The 25,950-nt window shown below is 44.0% G+C and overlaps 1 protein-coding gene across 1 annotated transcript in view; it reads left to right on the top strand.

Moving 5' to 3' along the window:
• Positions 1-1,814: 1,814 nt before the first annotated feature.
• Positions 1,815-25,950, top strand: part of LOC112253905 (A disintegrin and metalloproteinase with thrombospondin motifs 5-like) — a 29,191-nt gene continuing 5,055 nt past the window's right edge. The window contains exons 1-7 of the mRNA XM_024425988.2: positions 1,815-3,192; positions 14,030-14,162; positions 15,365-15,532; positions 15,912-16,195; positions 23,068-23,251; positions 23,473-23,648; positions 25,201-25,376. Coding sequence (XP_024281756.1) covers positions 2,101-3,192; positions 14,030-14,162; positions 15,365-15,532; positions 15,912-16,195; positions 23,068-23,251; positions 23,473-23,648; positions 25,201-25,376 — 2,213 coding nt within the window. The 5' untranslated portion in view covers positions 1,815-2,100. The remainder of the gene's footprint in view (positions 3,193-14,029; positions 14,163-15,364; positions 15,533-15,911; positions 16,196-23,067; positions 23,252-23,472; positions 23,649-25,200; positions 25,377-25,950) is intronic.

The following is a 25,950-nucleotide window of genomic DNA, read 5'->3' as shown; positions in this document are numbered from 1 at the left end:
GGCCCCACAAGCATGTGTGCTCAGCCCCCTCCTGTACTCCCTGTTCACCCATGACTGCGTGTCCAAGCACACCTCCAACTCAATCATCAAGTTTGCAGACACAACAGTAGTAGACTTGATTACCAACAACAACGAGACTGCCTACAGGGAGGAGGTGGAGGCTGTGGGAGTGTGGTTCCAGGAAAATAACCTCTCAATCAACATCAACAAAACAAAGGAGATGATCGTGGACTTCAGGAAACAGCAGAGGGTGCACCCCCCTTTCCACATCAACGGGACAGCAGTGAAGGTGGAAAGTTTTAAGTGCATCCTCTGTCCCCTCCTGTACTCCTTGTATACCCACGACTGAGTGGCCTTACACAGTTCCCACTCCATTATCAAGTTCGCTGACGACACGAGAGTAGTAGGCCTGATTACCAGCAACCACATGAGAGTAGTAGGCCTGATTACCAGCAACCACACGAGAGTAGTAGGCCTGATTGCCAACAATGAGACGGCCTACAGGGAGGAGGTAGGCACTCTGATGGTGGGGTGCCAGGTAAACCACCTCTCCCTCAACATCAGTAAAACAAAGGAACTGATTGTGAACTTGAGGAACCAGGCTGGGCACGCCCCCATCCTCATCAATGGCGGCACCGTGGAGGCGGTCAAAAACGTCCAGTTCCTCAGCGTGCACATCTCAGAGGAGCGGAAATGGTCAAAACACCTGGACACCGTGGTGAAGAAGACACAACAGCAACTCTTCAAGGTCAGGACGTTGAAGAAATTCCTCCCGCACACAAAGAGAAAGATGTGTTCTCAGCATTGTGAATATAGGACAGGACACACACACACACACTTTTTGAGACAGTCGAACTGTGAGAACTTCTATTCTGAAAATGCCATAAATTATCCATCTCTACAGTTGCATAATTCTGACTTCAGACACTCTACAGCCCACTGTTACAATTGCCCCTTCAATTATTAAAAGAGACACACTTAGGAAGTGTAAAAATAACAGACAAGTGTTAAATACACCCATTCAAATGCTGAGATAAAGAGTGCTATTTTCTATTTGGCCGACTAAAACAAGAGCAGAAGCTTATGAGTTGTGGTGGTGACTGAGTGTTGTTGTGGGGGTGACTGGGTGTTGTTGTTATTGTTGACATTGTGTGGCTGGTAGTAGTGATGATGAAATTATCTCCAATAGACCCACACATCACCAGAGTGAATGGCCCTGCTTGCATCGCACAATAGCCGTTATTCTGTACAGTGAGTAGGCTAACTCCGCGGGCGTCTGGGGTAGCTGGAGCGTTGTATTATAGCGCTGGCTTTCCATGGCAGTACATAGTGACTTTAAATGACATAGCACGCCCTGTTACTGTAAATGACGGCACGTTTTTTTTATATCGCCTTCCAAAACACGAGTGTATTTTTTTGTAACTCACAAAGGAAGAAGATTTTGAGGGATGACCCCTTTGACGGATGACACCCCGAATTGAGCCCTTGCGCGCGCTCATATCTAGCCTACACACACGCTCGTGCGCTTAAAAACGCACACAGATAGACTGTCACGCTCTTGTTGTCCCCACTAGTGGGAATGCTGAAGATATGGGTGACATTATTGAAAAATGCTTTGTTATAGTGCTCCTTTACTCTTGTGTTTGCGTCTCGGCGCCGGGGATAGGACCAAAAAAAGGGAGTTGAGTGGGACGGCAAACTCGGAAGCCTCCAGCACTTGACTTTGCTTTGATTTCGGCAGACACGAGAACGCAGCAGAGAGAGAGAAGGGGGGTAGAGTGGCGAGTGAGTGCAAAGGGGCAGGACTTTTTTTCTCTCCTCTATTAAGAGGGAACTTTTGTGTTTTGTTCTCCAAGTTCAGCTCGGTCATCAAGCCCTGTTCTCCGCTGCTCTTTTCTTACATCTCCGCGGCGTCTTTTATTCCATTCCCTCCGATGCCATCATTTTTCTGTGTTTTTACACTTTTCATGGGAATTCTGGATATCGAGACCATGCGCATTCAAACGGGACCTGTTCTGAAAATCGTTTGTTCTTCGTTTCCATTGGTGTTTTAGTTGGAATATAAATGTTTAGCCGTGCACTGCTTGTATTGGAGTAAAGATGACCCGTGTGTTTTGTGCTTTTGCTGGAGTCATGTTGGTGTTTAGGATTATTTTGCTGTGCATCGTGGAGTTGCATACGGGCTGCGATGCGGTGCTCGCCGCCGGTCTCACCACTTTCAGGGCTTTCACTCCACCTGCAAAAGAGGGTGTTGTGCGGACAGTCGATCGGATTTACCATGGAGGTGGGAAGGTTGGTTACCTACTCTACATGGACGGGAGAAGGTTTCAGTTAGATATGGAGAGGGATGAGTCAATTTTGTCACATCACTTCAGTCCGAAATATGTGATGGCCCTGATGGGAGCGGGAGAAAGCGCCTCGCCTCTGCACCGGGAGTGTGTGTACCGGGGAACCGTGGACTCCAACCCCAAGTCCCTGGCGGTTTTCAGCCTCTGTGGTGGGGGTCTAGAGGGCTTTTTCGCTTTGAAACACGCACGCTACACAATCACACCCCTCATCCGAGCCAAGGGACACGATAGCGACGTGCGTTTGCTGGATGACAAGGATGCGGAGAGCGCGCTCCACTACTTCACGCAGGAGAGCTTCAGATTCGAAGCCATGCCTGTGAGCGAGAGCTGTGGGACCAAGGAAGGGCGCGGGCGCATGGGTGCATCGAGGAAACACCGGCGTAAGGGCAGAGGGAACGGGAAACGCAACACGCACGGTGTCACCCTGGACAGGGGCGAGGAGCGAAGCAGAGCGCACGGCAGAAGATGGTGGAAGCAGTTCTCCAAACCTGTCTCTTCGCCCTCACTGGGAAGTCGGCGCAAGAGGTCAGTTTCGCGCGCCAGGCACGTGGAGCTTCTGCTGGTCGCTGACGAGTCCATGTCCAAGAAGTACGGCAAGGACCTGCACCACTACCTGCTCACGCTGGCCTCCATCGCTTCCAAGTTGTACGGCCATGCCAGCATCGAGAACCCCATCCGTCTGTCGGTTGTGAAGGTGACCATGGTCACGGAGAAGGAGGGGTTGGATGTGTCCAAGAACGCAGCCGCCACGCTCAAGAGCTTCTGCAAGTGGCAGAACCAGCAGAACCCACTGGACGACGACAACCAGCACCACCACGACGCCGCCATCCTCTTCACCAGGCAGGTAAACAAACAAACAAAACCACAGAGTTCGACCCCCCCAGACAAAACACATACCACTGCGCGCCAGCTCCATCCCTTCCCACTCACTGGACTAGAGCATTTTAAAATGAGGTGTTACGATATGCTACTGCTTGCGTGACAGACGTTTATGTACTCTTACCTGTTATTCAAGAGTCATTTGGCTCATAATATGTTTATTACATTGTTGTTATCAAGCAGAAATCTGCATCGGTTTAGTGTTTCCAAATTGAGTGAGTGTGCGCCTCTCTCTCTATTTCTCTCTGTCTGTCTTGCACACCCTCCCTCCTCTGTGTGGGCTCTCGCGTGTGTCTTATAACAACCCTAAAAAAGAGCGTTTCCTCAGCTTGTGTTTTTATGGGCAGTCTCCTCTGTCCCAGACTCTCCCAGTTCCCTGACAACCAATGTCTCGAGCCCATGTGATCTCTCGCACCCGCTGCGCACGCACATTCTTCCAGGGTTGAAGGGATGAACTTGAAATCAGCTGAAGGTTAGTGTTCAGAATATTTCTCTCAACCAGAAACTGCAGCCGACCTTCAGCCCTATGTTTTTTTTCCTTCCAGTTTTCTTTTTTCCCCCTCCTACATTTTTTTTCTCTGAGCAGAGCTGGGACAGTCTAAAGCTCAAACACATATATCAAATCAAATCACATTTTATCAGTCAAAGGTGTAGGTAGACCTTACAGTTAATAAATGCTTACTTACAAGCCCCTAACCAACAATGCAGTTTACAAAATACGAATAAGAAATCAAATAAGTAGTTTTAAAGAGCAGCAGTAAATAACAATAGCGAGACTAAACTCAGCAAAAAAAAGATACATCCTCTCACTGTCAACTGTGTTTATTTTCAGCAAACTTAACATGTGTATTTGTATGAACATAACAAGACTCAACAACTGAAACTGAACAAGTTCCACAGACATGTGACTAACAGAAATGGAATAATGTGTCGCTGAACAAAGGGTGGTCAAAATCAAAATTAACAGTGTGGCCACCAGCTGCATTAAGTACTGCAGTGCATCTCCTCCTCATGGACTGCACAAGATTTGCCAGTTCTTGCTGTGAGATGTTACTCCACTCTTCCACCAAGACACCTGCAAGTTCCCAGATATTTCTGGGGGGGGGGGCTAGCCCTGAACCTCCGAAATGGCCCTAGCCCTCACCCTCCGATTCAACAGGTCCCTGACGTGCTCAATCGGATTGAGATCCAGGCTCTTAGCTGGCCATGGCAGAACACTGACATTCCTGTCTTGGAGAAAATGACACACATAACAAGTAGTATGCCTGGTGGCATTGTCAAGCTGGGGGGTCATGTCAGGATGAGCCTGCAGGAAGAGTACCACATGAGGGAGGGGGATGTCTTCCCTGTAATGCACAGCGTTGAGATTGCCTGCAATGACAACAAGATCAGTCCTGTGATACTGTGACACACCGCCCCAGACCATGACAGACCCTCCACCTCCAAATCGATCCCACTCCAGAGTACAGGCCTCAGTGTAACGCCCATTCCTTAGACAATAAACGCAAATCCGACCATCACCCCTGGTGAGACAAAACCGCGACTCGTCAGTGAAGAGCACTTTTTGCCAGTCCTGTCTGGTCCAGCGATGGTGGGTTTGTGCCCATAGGCAACGTTGTTGCCGGTGATGTCTGGTGAGGACCTTCCTTACAACAGGCCTACAAGCCTTCAGTCCAGCCTCTCTCAGCCTATTGCGGACAGTCTGTCTTAGTCGTTTCACAGTACATACAGACATTGCAATTTATTGCCCTGGCCACAGCTGCAGTCCTCATGCCTCCTTGCAGCATGCCTAAGGGGGTACCGGTACAGAGTCAATGTGTGGGGGCACCGGTTAGTCGAGGTAATTGATGTAATATGGACATGTAGGTAGAGAGAGTTATTAAAGTGACTATGCATAGATAATAACAGAGAGTAGCAGAGGCATAAAAGAAGAGGGGGGGCAATGCAAAAAGTCTGGGTAGCAATTTCATTAGATATTCAGGAGTCTTATGGCTTGGGGGTAGAAGCTATTTAGAAACCTCATGGACCTAGACTTGGCGCTCCAGTCCCGCTTGCCATGCGGTAGCAGAGAGAACAGTCAATGACTAGGGTGGTTGGATTCTTTGACAATTTTTAGGACCTTACTCTGACACCGCCTGGTATAGAGGACCTGGATAGCAGGAAGTTTGGCCCCAGTTATGTACTGGGTGTCACGCCCTGGTCTTAGTATTTTGTGTTTTTATAATTATTTGGTCAGGCCAGGGTGTGACATGGGGTTATTTTGTGTTGTGTTGTGGTATTGGGGGTTTTAGTAGGTATTGGGATTGTGGCTGAGTAGGGGTGTCTAGCATAGTCTATGGCTGCCAGATGTTCTCAATCAGAGTCAGGTGATTCTCGTTGTCTCTGATTGGGAACCATATTTAGGTAGCCTGGGTTTCACTGTGTGTTTGTGGGTGATTGTTCCTGTCTCAGTGTGTTTGTATTCACCAGATAGGGCTGTTTCGGTTTTCATTATTTCATTTCGTTAGTTTTGTAGTTTCTGTATGTATAGGTTTTCCTTCATTAAAATATATCATGAATGGTCATCACGCTGCATTTTGGTCCGATCCTTGTTCTACCTCTTCGTCAGAGGAGGAGATAGAAGAGAGCCGTTACACTGGGCCTTATGCACAACCCTCTGTAGTGCCTTGTGGTCGGAGGCCGAGCAGTTGCCATACCAGGTGGTGATGCAACCCATCAGGATGCTCTCGATGGTGCAGCTGTAGAACCTTTTGAGGATCTGAAGACCCATGCCAAATATTAACACTCATCTGAGGGGGAATAGGTTTTGTCAACTTTGTCTATATCACGTTGAGGGAGAGATTGTTATCCTGGCACCACATGGCCAGATCTCTGACTTTCTCCCTATAGGCTGTCTCATCGTTGTTGGTGATCAGGCCTACCACTGTTGTGTCATCGGCAAACTTAATGATGGTGTTGGAGTCATGCCTGGCCGTGCAGTCATGAGTGAACAGAGAGTACAGGAGGGGACTGACCACGCACCCCTGAGGAGCCCCTGTGTTGGGGATCAGTGTGGCAGATGTGTTGTTACCTACCCTTACCACCTGGGTGTGGCCTGTCATGAAGTCCAGGATCCAGTTGCAGAGGGAGGTGTTTAGTCCCAGGGTCCTTAGCTTATTGATGAGCTTTGAGGGCACAATGGTGTTGAACTCTGAGCTGTAGTCAATTAATATCATTCTCACATAGGTGTTCCTTTTGTCCAGGTGGGAAAGGGCAGTGTGGAGTGCAATGGAGATTGCATCATCTGTGTATCTGTTAGGGCGGTATGAAAATTAGGGTGGGTCTAGGTTTTCTGGAATAATGGTGTTGATGTGAGCCATGACCAGCCTTTGAAAGCACTTCATGGCTACAGACATGAGTGCTACGGGTCGGTAGTCATTTAGGCAGGTTACCTTAGTGTACTTTGGCACAGGAACTATGGTGGTCTGCTTAAAACATGTTGGTATTACAGACACTTGCCAGTTGGTCAGCTCATGCTCGCAGTACAAGTCCTGGTAATCCGTCTGGCACTGCGGCCTTGTGAATGTTGACCTGTTACTCACATTGGCTGCGTAGAGCGTGACCACACAGTCGTCCAAACAGCTGGTGGTATGAAAATACAGATGAAAATTCTCAAGGTAGATAAGTGTGGTCTACAGCTTATCATGAGATACTCTACCTCAGGCGAGCAAAACCTCGAGAATTCCTTAGATATCATGCACCAGCTGTTGTTTACATATATGCATAGTCCGCCACCCCTTGTCTTACCAGACGCTGCTGTTGTATCCTGCCGATACAGTGTATAACCAGCCAGCTGTATGTCGATAATACCGTCATTAAGCCACGACTCCGTGAAGCATAAGATATTACAGTTTCTATTGTCCTGTTGGTAGTTTAATCTTCCTCGTAGGTTGTCGATTTTATTTTCCAATGATTGCACGTTAGCTAGTAGAGCGGAAGGCAGGGGGGGTTTATTCGATCGCCTACAAATTCTCAGAAGGCAGCACAACCTACGTCCTCTTTTTCTCTGTTGTCTCTTCACGCAAATTTCGGGGATTTGGGCCTGTTCCCGGGAAAGCAGTATGTCGTTCACGTCAGGCTCGTCGGACTCGTTAAAGGAAAAATAAGCTTCTGCCAGTTCGTGGTGAGTAATCGCTGTTCTGATGTCCAGAAGTTCTTCCTGGTCATAAGAGATGGTAGCAGCAACATTATGACAAAATAAGTAAAAAAGTAAGTTCGCCATGGTCGATTAATTATGGCCGATTTCAAGTTTTCATAACAACCGGTAATCTGCCTTTTTGGATGTTGATTATGGCCGATTACAGGCTGACCACCTGTTACGCAAGAGCAGCATCAAAAGGACCTTGTGGCTGCAAGGAGCCAAGCTAAGTTGCTATCTAGCATTAAACTTATAAAACACAATCAATCTTCACATAATCACTAGTTAACTACACATGGTTGATGATATTACTAGGTTAACTGGCTTGTCCTGCTTTGCATATAATCAAAGCTGTGCCCGTTAGTTTATCATCGAATCGCAGCCTACTACACCTTCACTAAACAGGTGATGATTTAACAAAAGCACACTCGTGAAAAAAAGCCCAATTGTTGCACAAATGGTCCTATTCATAAACATCAATGCCTTTCTTAAAATCAATACACTGAAGTATATTTTTTTTAAACCTGCATTTTAGTTAAAAGAAATGCATGTTAGCAGGCAATATTAACTAGGGAAATTCTCTTGCATTCAGTGCAAGCAGAGTCAGCGTATATGCAGCAGGGCCTCCTGGCTCGTTGCGAACTGTGTGAAGATTTCTTCAAAGACCGTAATTAATTTGCCAGAAGTTTACATAGTTATGACATAACATTGAAGTTGTGCAATGTAACAGCAATATTTAGACTTAGGGTTGCCACCCGTTCGATAAAATACGGAACGGTTCTGTATTTCACTGAATGAATAAACGTTTTGTTTTCGAAATGATAGTTTCCGGATTTGACCATATTAATGACCAAAGGCTCGTATTTCTTTGTGTTTATTATAATTAAGTCTATGATTTGATATTTGATAGAGCAGTCTGACAGCGGTGGTAGGCAGCAGCAGCCTCGTAAGCATTCATTCAAACAGCACTTTCCTGCATTTGCCAGCAGCTCTTAGCAATGCTTGAAGCACAGCGCTGTTTATGACTTCAAGCCTATCAACTCTCGAGATTAGCCTGGCAATACTAAAGTGCCTGTAAGAACATCCAATAGTCGAAGCTATATGAAATACAAATGGTATAGAGAGAAATAGTCGACTGGTCATAATTCCTATAATAACTACAACCTAAAACTTCTTAACTGGGAATATTGAAGACTCATGTTAAAAGGAACCACCAGCTTTCATATGTTCTTGTGTACTAAGCAAGGAACTTAAACGTTAGCTTTTTTACATGGCACATCTTGCAGTTTTACTTTCTTCTCCAACACCGAGTTTTTGCATTATTTCAACCAAATTGAACATGTTTCATTTTTTATTTGAGACTAAATTGATTTTATTTATGTATTATATTAAGTTAAAATAAAAGTGTTCATTGTTCATTCAGTATTGTTGTAATTGTCATTATTGCAAATTTAATAATACCTCGGGAATACCAAGGTAACTTTTTTTGTCACCGGCGCCCAGGTGGATGCTGGCAGCGCCATGTGAGCATACCTGGACTTGGCAAGTTGGCGGAGCACGGTGTGCCAACTATTACCACCACCTGCATGGGCATGGACTTTCCACCCACTTGGCAGTGCTTTCCCTCTGTGTCACCGGCAGGGGGTAAGGTGGCATGGATGGTACAGTGGTTGGAACAACGGGCACGGAGATACCTCGCGCAGGCACTACCCAGGGCAAGTGACAGTTCATAACAACAGTAACAACTCCATAGCATAACAACATTATAACACCTGAAAGGTGTTTGGAGTGGACCATGACTTATCAAAAGGTCAAAGGTCAGTGAATCCCCTCAGCCAATAGGAATTGAACTCTGATTCCATGATTGGCTGTAGTGTTAGATCACTGTATCTTTAAAACACAACCCTTCCATTCAGTTGTCCCTCATTGCTGTAGCTTGTCATCAAAGAAGTAAGTGTCGTAGCTTGGGTGAGTCACGCGCATTCAATATAAGTCAAATCCATCATTATATTACATTCTCGCAGTCAGAGACAAGACCTATCCATTCTTTGGAGATGTAGAGGGGGGGATTTTATTGGAACATGAGGTTATTCATGCATGGGTCCAATTACTCCGGTTCCAACACCCCCGTGTCCTGAGTGAGCTGACCCTGTGCCTGTGTCACCAGGCTCTGTGCATGCCGCACCAGGACCGAACAAGAGTCACATTGAGGGGACTCTGTGTGTGTGTATGCATTTGTAATTTGTATGTGTGTGCATTTGTGGAATTGCGTGTGTCGGCCTGCGCGTGTGTATGTGCGTGCCTGTGTGTGATTATTGGTGATTACATCACAGTGTGACCGGACGCATGACTGCTCTCATCGGGGACCGGGACATTAAACAAAGCCTCACTGTGAGGAGAAGAGCTCTCTACTGACAGAACATAGAGCAGGGATCATCGACTAGATTCTGCCACAGGCCTATTTTTTTTCTTGAGCGGATGGTCAGGGGGCCGGGACATAATCATAAATAATTTGTAGACTGCAATTTAACTTCTTAACTTAACAAGAAGGCCAAACGGATATAATATTTGACTAAAACATAATCCTTTCAAACATGGCTTATATTTGTATATGATCATTATGTGTGAGAATACTTGGAAACAGATTTCCAAAATTACAATCACTTGGAGTTGATTTGTTGGTGTTTTTACGGTCTATGTCCAACAATATCAAAAGTAATAAAAATAAAAAAACTAGTTGTTCGCTCAGAAAACTTGGGGGGGAATAAAATTGTTCCGCGGGCTGCCAGTTAGGAACACTGACATAGAGAGAAACAAAGAGCCCAGAAATAATCAACTTCAAATAACCAAGAAAACATAATTACATGAATATGCAGCATGGAAATATTCCCCATAAATATTACATCCTCAATCAATCAAATGTATTTATAACATCCTTTTTACATCGGGGTCACAAAGTGCTGTACAGAAACCCAGCCTAAAACCCCAAACAGCAAGCAATGCAGATGTAGAAGCACGGTGGCTAGGAAAAACTCCCTAGAAAGGCCAGAACCTAGGAAGAAACCTAGAGAGGAACCAGGCTCTGAGGGGTGGCCAGTCCTCTTCTGGCTGTGCTGGGTGGAGATTATAACAGAACATGGCCAAGCTGTTCAAACGTTCATAAATGACCAACAGGGTCAGATAATAATAATCACAGTGGTTGTAGAGGGTGCAACAGGTCAGCACCTTAGGAGTAATTGTCAGTTGGCTTTTCATAGCCGATCATTCAGAGTCATGAACAGTGATTCATAACTATGTCAATATCACCTTCTCTCATTACACTGTACTGTTTGTCAATTGAGATGTTTATTGTAGCCTCTTTGATTGTTCCCTCGTGCACTAGGACATACGTGTTTAAGGTTTCCTTGTTGCCAGAGAGAGAGGTAGAGTGAGAAAGATTGAGGGGGCTAGAGTGATAGAGAGAGGACACAGAGAAAGAGAGAAGGAGCGAGAGTGTGTGTGGACTTTGAGAAAGAGACAGGGAGAGAGAGAGGGACAGAGGGAGGACTCTGAGAATGAGAGAATGTGTATGCAGAGAGCAAAGAAAGCATAGTAATGTTAGGCTACATCTCCTTTTTGTTGAAGGTTACGAATCTGTTGAAGGTTAAGGGCACGTATTCGCGAAACGTCCCAAAGTAGGACTACTGATCTAGGATCAGATCTGCCCTCTTATTCATTATTGAGAAGTTCAATTACTGTTGTTTCTATGTTAAAGAACAGTACCCTGCAGATGTCCCTGTTAGTTTCACCAGACAGACAGACATGTCACCCCAGTGGTGCACAGCCCAGTGGCTTTGCTCAAAGCAATAACACTTAGGTTATCCTGTTTGGGCTCGGGGGCAGCATTTTCACTTTTGGATGAAAAGCGTGCCCAGAGTAAACTGCCTCCTGCTCAGTCCCAGATGCTAATATATGAGTATTATTAGTAGTATTGGATAGAAAACACTCTCAAGTTTCTAAAACTGTTTGAATGATGTCTGTGAGCATTACAGAACTCATATGGCAGGCAAAAACATTTTTAAAAAACAAACCAGGAAGTGGGAAATCTGAGGTTTGTTGTTTTTCAACTCAGCCCCTATTGAAGATACAGTGGGATATTGGTCATGTTGCACTTCCTAAGGCTTCCACTAGATGTCAACGGTCTTTAGAACGTTGCTTCAGGCTTCTACTGTGAAGGGGGGCTGAATGAGAGGGGAATGAGTCAGAGGTCTGGCAGAGAGCCATGGGCTCAAGACGCTCGGTCATGAGAAAGTTACCTCTCGTTCCATTGCTTTTCTACAGACAAAGGAATTCTCCGGTTGGGACAATATTGAAGATTTATTATAAAAACATCCTAAAGATTGATTCTATACATCATTTGATATGTTTCTACGACCAGTAATATAACTTTTTGGAATTTTCATCCGCCTCGTGAGTTTTGATTTGTTTACTAAAACGCGGTAACAGAAAGAGGTGTTTGGACATAAATTATGAACTTTATCGAACAAATCAAACATTTACTGTAGAACTGGGATTCCTGGGAGTGCATTCTGATGAAGATCATCAAAGGTAAGTGAATATTTATAATACTATTTCTGACTAATGTTGTCTTATAACAAACAGAGGAGATATAGGCCTACCTATTAGGAGGAGAGGACCGGGAAACTCACACACCTTAAACACATGTGCGCATGTTCACACACGCACACACACACACACACACACACACACACACACACACACACACACACACACACACACAGGTGCATGTCACACACACATACATACAAACACACCCTAACTTTATTTCTCACACACACCCTCAGCCTTCTTATATGATTGTCTACTGACCTAAATACCTTACCACCGGTGCTGAGTTTTTTTTCTCATTCTCATAACATCCCATTCCCTCCATTCTTTCCTCCTCTCTTTTAATTTCCTCCATCCTCCCATCCCTTTCCCCAGGTGTCTGATTCCATAACTTTTTTTCTCTTGCTCTCTCTTTCTCACCCTCCCTCTTTCTTTCTCTCCTCCACCCTCTATGTCTGTGAAAGCCCCATAGGATAAAAAGGAAAATACCAAGCTGGAAACACACTGAAGAGCGGGAGGGAGAGGAGAAAAAAAGAAGAGAGACAGACAGACAGACAGAGTGAAAGTGAGAAAGACACAGAGGGAACATGAGAGAGACAGGGACAGAGTGTAAGGGGGAGTGGGAGGCAGAGCAAGTTGGGGACAACAAGTTCAAGTGAACAAAAGAGAGTGAAAGGGAGAGAGAAAGAGAGACAGGGACAAGCTATTAAGTAAGAAACAGGAAAACCAGCACATCTATGGTGAACATGTTGGTTTCTACAATGTCCCTCCCGATTGGCAAGTTCATCTGATAGTGACAACAAGGAGTTGAAAACATGTCATGTCTATTCTCTTCATCTGCACACACATCAGGGGTCAAAATCTTAACAATGACCAACACAATGCATTTAGTGAAATGGAATCAGACTGGACTGGACTGTATTTGACTTATTGTTTTTATTTCTCCTTTAGTAAGTAGGGGACTTTCTCTTTTAAGAGTTTCTGTCTAAAGCAGGAGTGTGTCTGAAACGGCACCCTATTCTCTACATAGTGCATTACTTTTGACCAGAGCCCTAAGATGTTCAGTATATAGGGTTTGTGTCTAGAGTATGTGTATGAGGCGTTCCCCCCTGTTGGTCATGTGTTGGAGAGCCCAGAACAGAACATAGACGGGTTTGTTCCTAAAGTGCTCCATCTGAGACAAGTAAATACACACCCCAGAGAGTCTCTCACAAAGGGCACAACGGGCCTGTCAACACCACTTATCAAGGGATTCATCCTGTCCCCAGGATGTGTGTGGGAGGGGGGCCTGGGTTGGTGGGTGGAGTGGAGAGGAGTGTGTGTGTGTGTGTGCCTTTATCTCATTCATACATGACACGTGCACTTTTACAGTTAATATTGTACACACTGTATGTATACTGTGAGAGTGTGTGTTTATGTGTGTGCATGCCTATGTGTGTCTGTGTGTGCATGCATACTTGTGTCTCTGTGTGTGTGTCCGTGTGCGTGCATGTGTGTCTGTGTTTCGGAGAACGAGACAGTCGATGGCATAGGGACACAGTGTTTGATTGACTGATTGATTCCTCTACACAGCAGAGTAGCTTCAAGCCCTCTGGGCATCATCTATGTAGATCTGTGTGGGAGCTGGAACACTGGGCAATACACAGTGCCCTATGAGAGAGAGAGAGAAAGAGAGATATTGATTGATTGATTGATTGATTGGTTGAAGAAAGAGCAGAAATATAGTGAATCAACAATTATGGGCCAAATAAGGTCTATTGACTTCTGATCTCCTCTCATTTCTCATCTGTAATCTTTCCAGCTTGTCCTTGCATTGTCTGTGTTTTGGTGTGTGTGTGCTGCAGTCCTGCAGTATATATGTGTGCCCTAACTTTACACTAACTTAAAATCAACATTTAACATGACACATACATTCAATCTCAGGTGATGGACAAAGTAAAGCCATATGTAAAGCAATGTGCAGGCAGGTATTTTTATGTAATATCACCCTTTCCACTTGCTTGTGCACCCTGTATAGGACCTGTGTGGGCACCACTCGTGTGACACACTGGGCATGGCCGACGTTGGCACCATCTGCTCACCAGAGAGGAGCTGTGCTGTCATAGAGGACGACGGACTCCATGCCGCCTTCACCGTGGCACACGAGATAGGTGAGCACCGCTCACACACCTGCATACAAACATACACACACACACTCAATTACCTGCCAATACATACATACACACACACACTACACATTCCCACACATTTGTTTAAGTACGTAAGCACATGCAAACACACATCCAAACTCTATTGCTATTGTTGGAGCGAACCATTGAGGAAAGCTCAGCATTGCATGTAGATAGGTTTGGCTGCTAGGCTGAAGTAGCAAGGACATGCACATTAAGAGAAGATGATATCCAGGCCATATGACACCCAGACCACTCTATTTTTGAAAGAATACATTAACCAAGACCAATACGTGCATTCATGACAGCTGAACGTGCTATGGTCAGCAGGATACAGGAATATTGATGTAGGCAAGATAACTGATGACTAACACGTAAAACATAGGCATGCAATACATACATTATTTTTAGAACATGGAAAGAGTTCTGCCATCGTTGTAACCAAAAGCAGATACTAAGGGGGAGTAACTTTATTTACATATGTGATGTACACAAATACTATGTATGTATAAAAGCAGAGCCAGTGCTAAGAAGCGGCGGCTGTTCCGTGGACGGTGCTAAGAAGCACGGCTCTTAATAACTTGTATTAAAGTCTACATTGAATTCACAAAGTTCTTCTGAGAGTATTATATTTCTATAGACAGTATTATATTTCCGAAACAATTATCCACGACACTATCACTGTCACCAGGGGTCTCTTCATAGTCCCCAAATCCAGAACAGACTCTGGAAAACACAATACTACATAGACCCATGACTACATGGAACTCTATTCCACATCAAGTAAATCAAGCGAGCAGTAAAATCTGATGAAAAAAAAACAGATACAACTACAGGTTATGGAATGAAGCGGACTGTGAAGAGACATAAACACAGGTACACACACGCATACGCAGACACACGCTAACACACCTACGTTGTAATGTTGTAATATTGTTGTATTGTGGTATTATGCATTTTGTATTGTAGATATGTAATGGTAGAGTAGTGGTGTAATAATGTGTTGTATATGTTGTACTGTTTTATTTATTTTTTGTGATGTAGTTGCCTTAATCATGTTTGGACTCCAGGAAGAGTATGGGGATTCTTAGTAAATACAAATACACACTCTCAAGAACACAATGCTCACTGCTCACTGTATTTCTGTCTGCCTGCCTGTCCGTCTCTCTGTCTGTGAACCAAAGGCCACTTGCTGGGCCTGTCCCACGACGACTCCAAGTTCTGCGAAGAGCGTTTCGGCACCAGCGCGGACAAGCGTCTCATGTCGTCCATCCTGACCTCCATCGACGCCTCCAAACCCTGGAGCCGCTGCACCTCAGCTACGATCACAGACTTCTTTGACGATGGCAACGGTAAGACATGAAGAGGGAGATGAGTGAAGGAGAGCAGGGAAGAATGGCAGGATAGGATAGAGGGGGGATGAGAAGAGGAGAGGAGGGAATGAAATCCAGAAGTATTTTGGCACTCCAGGCCTAGAGTTGACTATCCCTGAACTAATGGTTAGGGAGTTAACCAAGTCTTTATTGTAAATGTCAGGAGAATAACTTACTTGGTTAAACAATGGACTCACCTACTCTACATAGTTAATGTGCTGTTGTCTTTGCCAAATTGAATCCAATGTCCCTTCACAACTATCGAGTGGCAGAGTAGAATGATCAAAGGTTTGACAAACCAGACAGACAAACAGCCTTTAGCATTGGACACCATGTCTACCTCTCTCCCCCTCTGCAGCTGACTGTCTCCTGGACTCTCCTCGCCAGCCCATGCTCGGCTCAGAGGAGCTGCCCGGCCAGAGCTACGACGCCGTGCGCCAGTGCCGCCTGGCGTTTGGGCCTGAGTACACGGTCTGCCCGGGCATGGACGTGTGCGCCCGCCTGTGGTGTGCAGTGATACGCCAGGGCCAGATGGTGTGCCTGACCAAGAAGCTGCCCGCCGTGGAGGGCACGCCGTGTGGCAAGGGTCGCATCTGCCTCCAGGGCAAGTGCGTGGACAAGACCCGCAAGAGACACTACTCGGTAAGGACAGGGCGGAGGGCGGGAGGGGAGGAGAGGGAATGGAAAGCAACAACGCAATAGTCTGACAGCATAGACAAGGTGGAAGGTAGTGAAAGAGATGAGTGCTACTTTATTATGATGTATTATTATCTAGAGAGGGAAGGAGGGAGGGAGGAAAGGAGGGGATGGGAAGGAGAGGAGAGGAAGAGTGTTGAGAGAGGGAACGGGAGGCAACAATGCAAAAATTATAAATAAAATGTATTGTCACAAACACCAGATAGGTGCAGTGAAATGTGTTGTTTTACAGGATCAGCCATAGTAGTATGGCACCCCTGGAGCACATTAGGGTTAAATACCTTGCTCAAGGGCACATCGACAGATTTTCACCTTGTCGGCTCAGTATTCCAACCAGCAACCTTTCGATTACTCACCCAAACCTATAACCACTAGGCTACCTCCTGCCCAATAGGGTGACAACATCTCAAATTATACTACTTGGTGAGAGGATTGAAAGTGGGAGAGAGGGAGGAGTGTAGGGAGAGTGGTAGTAGAGGGGGGCGGGTGGACTGTGGAGTAGGGTGAGTAGGGTGAGAGTGCCAACAATAGCATTGAGAGACACTTTAAAACAAGGAGAATAGGAATGAGGGAGGGAGGGAGCATAGAGAGAGGGACAGAGAGAATGAGAGGCAGGGATGGAGTTAGGTGAAAGTGTGGACAAGTGCCACAGGAAATATACACTGAGTGTACAAAACATTAAGGACACCTGCTCTTTCAATGACATTGATTGAAGTGAAAGCTTTGATCCCTTATTTATGTCACTTGTTAAATCGACTTCAGTCAGTGTAGATGAAGGGGAGGAGACGTGTTAAAGAAGGATTTTCTAAGCCTTGAGACAGTTGAGATGTGGATTGTGTACATGTGTCATTCAGAGCGTGAATGGGCAAGACGAAAGATTTAAGTGCCTTTGAAGGGGGTATGTTAGTAGGGGCCAGGTGTAGGGCTGTGGCGTTCATGAAATTTTGTCAGCCTGTGATTCTCAAGCAAATAACTGCCCATCTCACGGTAATTGACCCTAATTACCATAAACACATTTAGCATCTCCTAGCTTCCACGCATAGCCTGTAAGCCACTGATGCAGACCTTTGGAACATCTACATTTTAGGTCTAATAAATCCATGTAATATAGGCTACACCATCACAGTAAATCCATTATTTATTTTAGACAGGTCTAAGGAAACATGATTTGAAGAAAATGTACTCTATTTCCGAAGAACAGAATAGCACACTCTGAGTCCTTATGTTCGGCCCTGATCTGGCTATGCGATATGGCTGTGGGCTACGCTAGTTCATTTAGTAGACAAGATTTGCTTAGAATTCCGTGGCAGTATTTTATATTATTGTATAGTATGAAGAATAGACTTGAAAATAACTGAATATAGTAGAAAGAATATTCTGCGCCTAATCTGTGTTGAGCTGTTAACAAAGAAACTGGTACTCCTATATGCTTCATTATTAGTTATTTATGTAACTTTAGTTGTGATACCAATGTTGGGCTACATGTTTTGATTTTTAATACATTCTAAGGCTTCATGATGTGACTTTAATGATGGTTTGAAAAAAGTTGTATGAAAGGCATGAGCGCTGCTTTGTTTTTTAGAGCAGGCTGTACACACTTCATCAGTCTCTCATTCACAATTTGACAAGCACTTGATAGTGCCTCGAATTTCCCAGCTCCATCCCTTTTGTGTGGCCGTAATGCCCCCTAAAAAGTTCATGCCAGTGGCCATTGTGCCCTTGGGATGAATATAATAATTATAATTCCCTTCTCCCAGCTGTGTGACGAAGCACCTCTCACTCACATTGCTCTCCGTCATGTGATTGAGTATTTCTCACAGGCTACAAGTGAAGACAGACACATCGGGGATGCAACTGCACACGTCCTTATCCAATTCCGAGGCGCATATTGAAGATATTGGAAGAACTGTCCACATTTACTTTTCGTCAGCCAACAAGATGATTAGGCCTAACAAACAGCAAAAGCACTAGCCTACGTCAATCTACTATCCCCCATAGTACAAAAGTTGACCTATTCTGAGAAAGAAAAAAAATATTCCAAACATAGTCTGGGACAATTGTGGGATCCCAAATTAATACAACCACTAGCATAAAAAAATGTTTTAAGCAATGAGCCTGACACAACAGATCAGAACGTTTAGCTTAAAATGTTGATAAACTATTAGGCTATTTCTTCACATTATAAGCTCAGCAATGTGCACACGGCAGTATGAATATGAATGTTCCATTAGCTGGAAATCAGCATTCTCAATAGTGACCGCAAGTGCGGTTATGCATGTACTGCTTTTATTATAAAGGTGCATTTTTATGGTGAAAAAGTTATTCCCCAAACTTGAAATTCACGCTCTGAGTATGTATGCCAGTTAAGCTGTACACCCATTGTAAAGCGGATTAATGTGCTTCATTTTAAGAAGTTATTTGGCCACTTTAATGTCTTGATACAAACCTTGTCAAAATATAGCCTATGGGCTAGCCTACATGAGGTGTGTGACTATGATATTAAAAAGTCGCAAAAAAAAAAAGGCAGGCACTGTTTCTTGCCTTAAGCTGGGCATCATTCACAAGTAATAATATATCATTCACAAGTGGTAGGCTAATATTGTCACCCATCAGACTATTCTTGATTGAATCTAGTCTTTACATGTACAAGGTGTTCTTAATGTTTTGTACTCTCAGTGTAGCGGTAGAGGGAGGGTAGGAGAGAGTTGGAACGAATTAGAAGGTTCCCGTAACGTTGTAATTTATTTAGGCTTTACTGTCACATACTCTCAATTAATCTAATTCCATTGAATTTGATTTGGAACAAGATTACCAGAGGAGTGACTGGGTGTATTTTTGGCAGGTCGGAGAAGGAGGGAAATAATGTTTACTTTGTATGTGAGCATGCCTGTGTGTTTACTATGTCTCCCTCCTCTCAGACTGTCCTCTTAGCAGGCTGTTTCTATTGAGTCTTTTCAACTTCTGAGTCCCTGAGTTTCAGTCACTCTTATGACAAGCAGCACAGAACTCACTATACTTTAATCGTAACCACCATTCTGATTGTCTTTGTGTTGAAACATGAAACAAAATGTTTTCCTTCTATTAGAGTTACACTGTAAGAGTGTCACTTCATTTTGAATTATTAAAAAAGAGACATCCCACCTGAATCACTGTCAACAGAATATACAAAGCCTACTGTATATGCTTTGGTCATTCATATTTTGACTTGTGGCTATTGATACGAATGATATGTCAGGCTATAGTCACCTAACTAGAATATAGTTCTAGACCGACTAGACATATTCAGTGTTGGGGAGTCGTGAACTACATGTTTTGCGACTAGTAATTTAACCACATTTTACAGAAGCTTGTTTGTGTTTTCAGTAGTTAATTACTTTTTTTGCCATGTAGTGGTGTAGCTAATCACTGGAAACATACACTACTTTAAAAAAATATATATATATGGTTGTTGGCAAGAATTCCTTTTCTTTTTCAGCAGCAGACCTGCCTAATTCTCATCGTTTTTGTGTTTAATAGGCAAAATGACACATTCTGTCAACGTCTGACTCCAAGTGATCTGTTCTTGCAATTTCAGATTTAGTAACTTTAGATAAGTAAATTATATTTTTCTTAAGGGTAGATTTAGTGTAGGTTAACTTCTTCCCGTGTGCAGTATTTGGTAGCTTGGTAAACTATATATTCAGAGTAGATTCCCAAACACGGTCTATATTGTATATCTAGACCAACTTGCTAGACATCTAACTAGAATATACAGTAGATCTATCTAGACCAATGATCTATTTCAAAGTAATCACAAACAAAATGTTCAATGAAAATATGCATGTTTATTTTGGATGGGAAGAGGAGAGGGGAGCGGATGGGATTGGAGGATAGGTGAGGAGAGCATAGGAGAGGAGAGGAGCCTGCTGGAGGGTGGTCCCCCTGGGGGGCCTAAGGGTGAAGAGGAGGGGGGTACAACGACCCACTGAGAGCTGCAACAAAATAAAAACAGGACATAGGGGGGTTAGGTTAATCCTAGGATCAAAGATGAGGGGTTACAGTCCATTGTTAGTTTATTGATTATGTGTTGGGTTAGGGCTATAAAATGTTCTACCCCTGACCTTAATCCTACATAGCAACTGTCCCTGTAGGATTTCATCTCTCTTTCATTCTTGACCATCCTACTCACCAGCCTCTGTCTCTCATTCACCAACGCCTCTCGCTCCTCCTTCCTCCTCTCCAACTCCTTCTTCATCCACTCCTTGACTGCGATGTCCTTTTCTCTCTTCTCTATCTCTCCATTCTTTATGTCCAGGAGTTTGGCTTGATTTGCCAGAGTCCTCCTCTCTCCATCTCTTGGATTGACTCCTGCCCCAGTCTATTCATTTTCATCCTCTCCCTCACCATCCTCACTCCGTTTCCTTCCACCTCCTCTCTCTCCTTCCTCAGCCTCTCCTTCTCCATCTTCCTTGTCTTTCCCTCTGTCAACTCTTTCTCTTTCTCCAGCTGCGCTTCAACCTCTCCACTTCCTCTCCCTTCACCTCCACCTTCACCTTCACATCCTCTTCCCAGTTCAGAACCTTCTCCTTCTCCTCCCTGACAGCCATCCTCTCTTCGATCAGCCACTTGATTTTCAGAACAATCTGCCACCTCTCTCTTCTCAGAATCTTCTATTCTCTCCCTGCAGTCTTCTCCATCTTCTCCACTTGCATCTCCCTCTTCTCCACCTCCCTCCTTGCCACCTCGACCTCTTTTCTCACCTCCGCCATCTCCTTCCTCTCCTCCACCACCTTCTTCCTCTACTCTGCTACCTCCTTCTCCTCCACCACCTCCTTCCTCTCCTCCGCTACCTCCCTCCTTTCCACCATCACCTGCTCCTCCCTCTTCTCCACCTGCAGCTCCCTCTTCTCCACCTCCTTCCTCTCTACCTGCTCCTCCCTCTTCTCCATTACCTCCTCCCTCCTCTTAAACTCCTCCTCCGTCCTCCTTAACTCCTCCTCCTTCTTCTGGTTGGACTCCGAACTTTTCTTATCCTCCTCCATGGCTTTGAGCTGAAGGATAGTCTGTAAGAATGGTAATCCGTAAGTCAGTAAGAGAGTACATGTTAATTTTATAGCCTATTTCAGCCCAACAGTCAGTCGCTGGTCATGATGACCCACTCAGACCTGGGTTCAAAACCTATATGAAATCTTTCAAATACTTTGATCATTGCTCTATACTGCTTGGAGTGCCAGATGGGTGGGGTTTACCGTTTTTGGACAATTCTATTGGTCCATTGAGGAAAGCTCAATTGAGCACAAGGTCCTGAACCCAGGTCTGAACCCACTACAACTAACAACCCAAAAACCAATAGAATGAAGTGTAGTGTGATAGAATATAGAATTATAATTAATCATTGTAATTATATAGGTTGATAGTTGTCATGGGATAGAATTGGAATGAATAGAACCCATAGAATGAATCATTCTAATTCTATGGGTTGATAGTTGTAGTAAGACAGATTTCAGAATTAGAATGAATAGAACCTGTAGAATGAATCATTGTTATTCTATCTAACAACTGAACCTGAGTTTAAATCTGTGCTTGATTGAGCTTGCCTGGCGCATTGGAACCAATGGAATACTCCCAAAAGTGTGAACCCTGCCCATCTGGCACCTCAGACAGGCTTAAGCAATGCTGAAAGTATTATATATTTTCTTTGAAGATATAGAATACTAGGCCTATTTGAACCCAGATCTACTAACAACATTATATCTTTCCATGATGAGGAACTTGTTACCATTAGTCTAATAATATCATGGATTCGTTTTTACTAACAGTTTAGAAACAGTCAAATACACAAAGTACATAAAATACATAAAGTAAAAAACAGAAACTTGACAGGCACTTTAGTGACTGCCAGCCTCCGTGACCTCCCCTTCATCGTCAAGACCTAAAACAATACAAAATACTATACAAACAATATACAGTATATACAATATATAAACAATATATATATATGGTAAATGGTCATGTCATAGAGGTAAATCAGGATAGATGTATCTCTGTGATGTCATCACAGTTCTGAAATTGCAAATATCAATATTCTAGATATAATATATATATATAATAATGATATCAACATCTATAGCATATACAATTATAGTAATAATACACATGTAAAATTAAAAACACAGAACAAACAAACAAAGAAGAATAGAGACAAATCGTAAAAAATCAAGACAGTTCAGATCAGCTTTCTCTCCCCCAATCCTAACCTTAACCATTAGTTGGGAAAATGCTAAACTGACCCAAGATCAGCATCTCGGGGCAACTTCACCCTATACCCTCAAGATGTTGTATGCTAGCATGTGAGCTAGCATAGCACAATGCAACAGTCTGACATTGCCTTGATGTACTGGGTGGCCTTTGAACATTACTTTCATTTCTATCACCATCATTACTTTCATTTCTATCACCCCACAACCCTCTCAATGTATTCAACTTGCACAGACCATCACCTGCATGCAGATACACAAATGGATCACACACACACACACACACACACACACACACACACACACACACATAAACACATGCATCACACATGCACAGACAAATGCATAACACACACACACAGACACACATTTTACACGTGGCTTGGCTGCCAACTTTTAATGTGCGCACTAGGCAACTTTTAACAGTACTCGCTTATCTCTCTCCTCCCTCTCCTCCTCTGATCTCTCTCCTCTCTTTCTCTCTCTATCTCTCTCTCAATCTCTTTCCTATCACCTCCATCTCTCATATCTCCTCTTTCTCTTTCATCTTCCCGCTCTCCTCTCCTCATTCTCCTCTCCAAGGCATCTAACCATGGTAGTTGGAGTTCGTGGGGTCCGTGGGGGGCATGTTCGAGGACGTGTGGTGGAGGGGTGCAGTTCGCCCAGCGTCTATGTAACAACCCGCCACCCCGAAACAATGGGCGCTACTGCACCGGCAAGAGAGCCATCTACAGGTCCTGCAGTGCCACCCCGTGCCCCTCGCCCAGTGAGTGTAGCACTGCAGATTGACTAGCTGACGTGTGTGATCACATAGTGGTATAGACACGCATAAGCACACACAAGTATACATTTGCGCAGGCAAATACACAGGCTTACAATAGATGGTAAATATTTTGACTCTCTCTTTCACACACACACACACACACACACACAGTCTGAAACTCTAATGTTCCCACTCTAATGTGTGGTGGAACTTTCATCCTCTAGGTAAGAGTTTCCGCCAGGAGCAGTGTGAGGTGCGGAACGGCCCCCAGACAGACCCTAAGGGGATGAAGACCTTTGTGGAGTGGGTACCCAAGTTCGCAGGAGTGCTCCCCAAAGATGTGTGCAAGCTGACATGCCGGGCTAAGGGCACAGGCTACTATGTGGTGTTCTCGCAGAGGGTGAGTGAATAAGAGAAGGGCACTGGGGAGTGAAAGAGTGTGAGTGAGGGTACAGTACTTTCGAGTGCTGTATTCCACTAGTCCACTACCTATGTTAGCAAGACTTGTAGTGTCCGTTCTGCTAGTATGATGATGATGATATTGATATAGACAGGAACATTCAATGTCGCCTTGGAAAGCAACTCCAGTGTAGATTTGGCCTTGTGTTTTAGGTTATTGTCCTGCTCAATTGTGAATTCTTCTCCAAGTGTCTGTTGGAAAGAAGACTGAACCAGGTTTTCCTCTAGGATTTCGCCTGTGCTTAGCTGTATTCCATTTCTTTTTATCCTAAAAAACTCCCTGGTCCTTGCCGATGACAAGCACACCCATAACCTAATGCAGCCACCACCATGCTTGAAAATATGAACAATGGTACTAAGTGAAGGGTTGTGTTGGTTTACCCCATACATAACGCTTTGTATTCAGGACAAAAAGTAAAGCCACATTTTTTGCAGTATTACTTCAGTGCCTTGTTGCAAACAGGATGCATGTTTTGGAATATGTTTTATTCAGTACATGCTTGGTGTACAGGCATGGTGAAATCCTTCCTCTCCAGCAACTGAATTGGAAAGGTTGCCTGTATCTTTGTAGTGACTGGGTGTATTGATACACCATCCAAAGTGTAATTAATAACTTCACCATGCTCAAAAGGCTATTCCACATCTGCTTTTTTTTCACATATATCAATCGGTGCCCTTCTTTTCCTTGAAATTCATTACTCGATTGAGGGACCTTAACAGATAATTGTATGTGTGGGGTACAGTGATGGGGTAGTCATTCAAAAGTCACATTAACCACTATTATTGAACACAGAATGAGTCCGTGCAACTTATGTGTTTAAAGCAATTTTTTACTCCTGAACTTATTTCGGCTTGCCATAACAAAGTGGTTGAATATTTATTGACTCAAGACGTTTCAGCTTTTAATTGTTTTAATTTCAAAAATGTTCGACAAACAAAATTCCACTTTGACATTATGGGGTATTGTGTGTGATCAGGCTGTAACACAACAAAAAAATGTAAAAAGTCAAGGGGTGTGAATACTTTCTGAAGGCACTGTACATGATAATATACCCATGATGATGATGATGAAGATGATAGATTTATTTTATGTACCGCTATTCATACAGAATCTCAAAGTCGCTTTAAAAATATATATTTCAGGGAGATGGTCTACCACAGATAAATAATGACGCAGTTCAGTAAAGTAGAGTTGAGTGCAGGTGGCGTCGATAGTTCATCATACAGCCAGCGAGAGAAAAATAACAGTCAGACGGTCAGGCTCTTCATCAGGCACCTCTGTCATTGAAGTTCACAGCTACTCCTCCTTTGTAGGTAAGCTAAAACATCTACCACCAAATCTGTAGCACCCACCTGGGTAATGCTTCTGCAGCTATAAGCGCCTGTGAGACCACCACACCTCGGCAGTAATCAGCAACAATCTCCTACGAGGTGAGCCTCTATGATGATGAAGACTACAACAACAACCAATATGCTAATATCTCCTTCTCCAGGTGGTGGACGGGACAGAATGTCGACCGTACAGCAGCTCAGTGTGTGTAAAGGGCAAGTGTGTGCGTACAGGCTGTGACGGCATCATCGGATCCAAGCTGCAGTTTGACAAGTGTGGCATCTGTGGAGGGGACAGCACCGGCTGCATCAGAGTGATAGGCAACTTCACCAAGATGAGGTAAGGGAATCCACACACCACTGAAATTGAAAAAACACTTGGTGTTTACATGTGTATTTGTCAGATGCGCAGCACCAAGAAAAGACCAAATCAAAATCAAAAATGGCCTTTACTTAATTATTCAAAATTCTAAATATTTGTTTGGAGGCAATGATTCTTGTTAATTGTGTAATTTCTCTCACCTGTAGTAAGTTGCAGGTGCATATAGGTAAAACATTTCCGTTCAAACAATTTAGAAAAATAAAAACATTCCGCTCCGTTACACTCAATTGTAAAGTGAAAGTGTGCGAGTAAACTGTATTTTAACTGTACATCTTTAGTACATTTGAAGGAATGGTCTACAGATTGGAGAGAAAGACAGCTTTCATTTGACACATTGACGCATTCTTCTTAAAGATATACATTTCTCACACTCACTCTTTCACTCCCTCTCACATCCACCCTTCTCCCTCATCTCTCTATACAGTGGCAAGAAAAAGTATGAACCCTTTGGAAATACCTGGATTTCTGTATAAATTGGTCCTAAAATTTGATCTGATCTTCATCTAGGTCACAACAATAGACAAACACAGTC

This window comes from Oncorhynchus tshawytscha, linkage group LG14 (genome assembly GCF_018296145.1).
Source record: "Oncorhynchus tshawytscha isolate Ot180627B linkage group LG14, Otsh_v2.0, whole genome shotgun sequence".
Lineage (NCBI taxonomy): Eukaryota > Metazoa > Chordata > Actinopteri > Salmoniformes > Salmonidae > Oncorhynchus > Oncorhynchus tshawytscha.
This window is presented reverse-complemented; position numbering and strand designations above follow the sequence as displayed.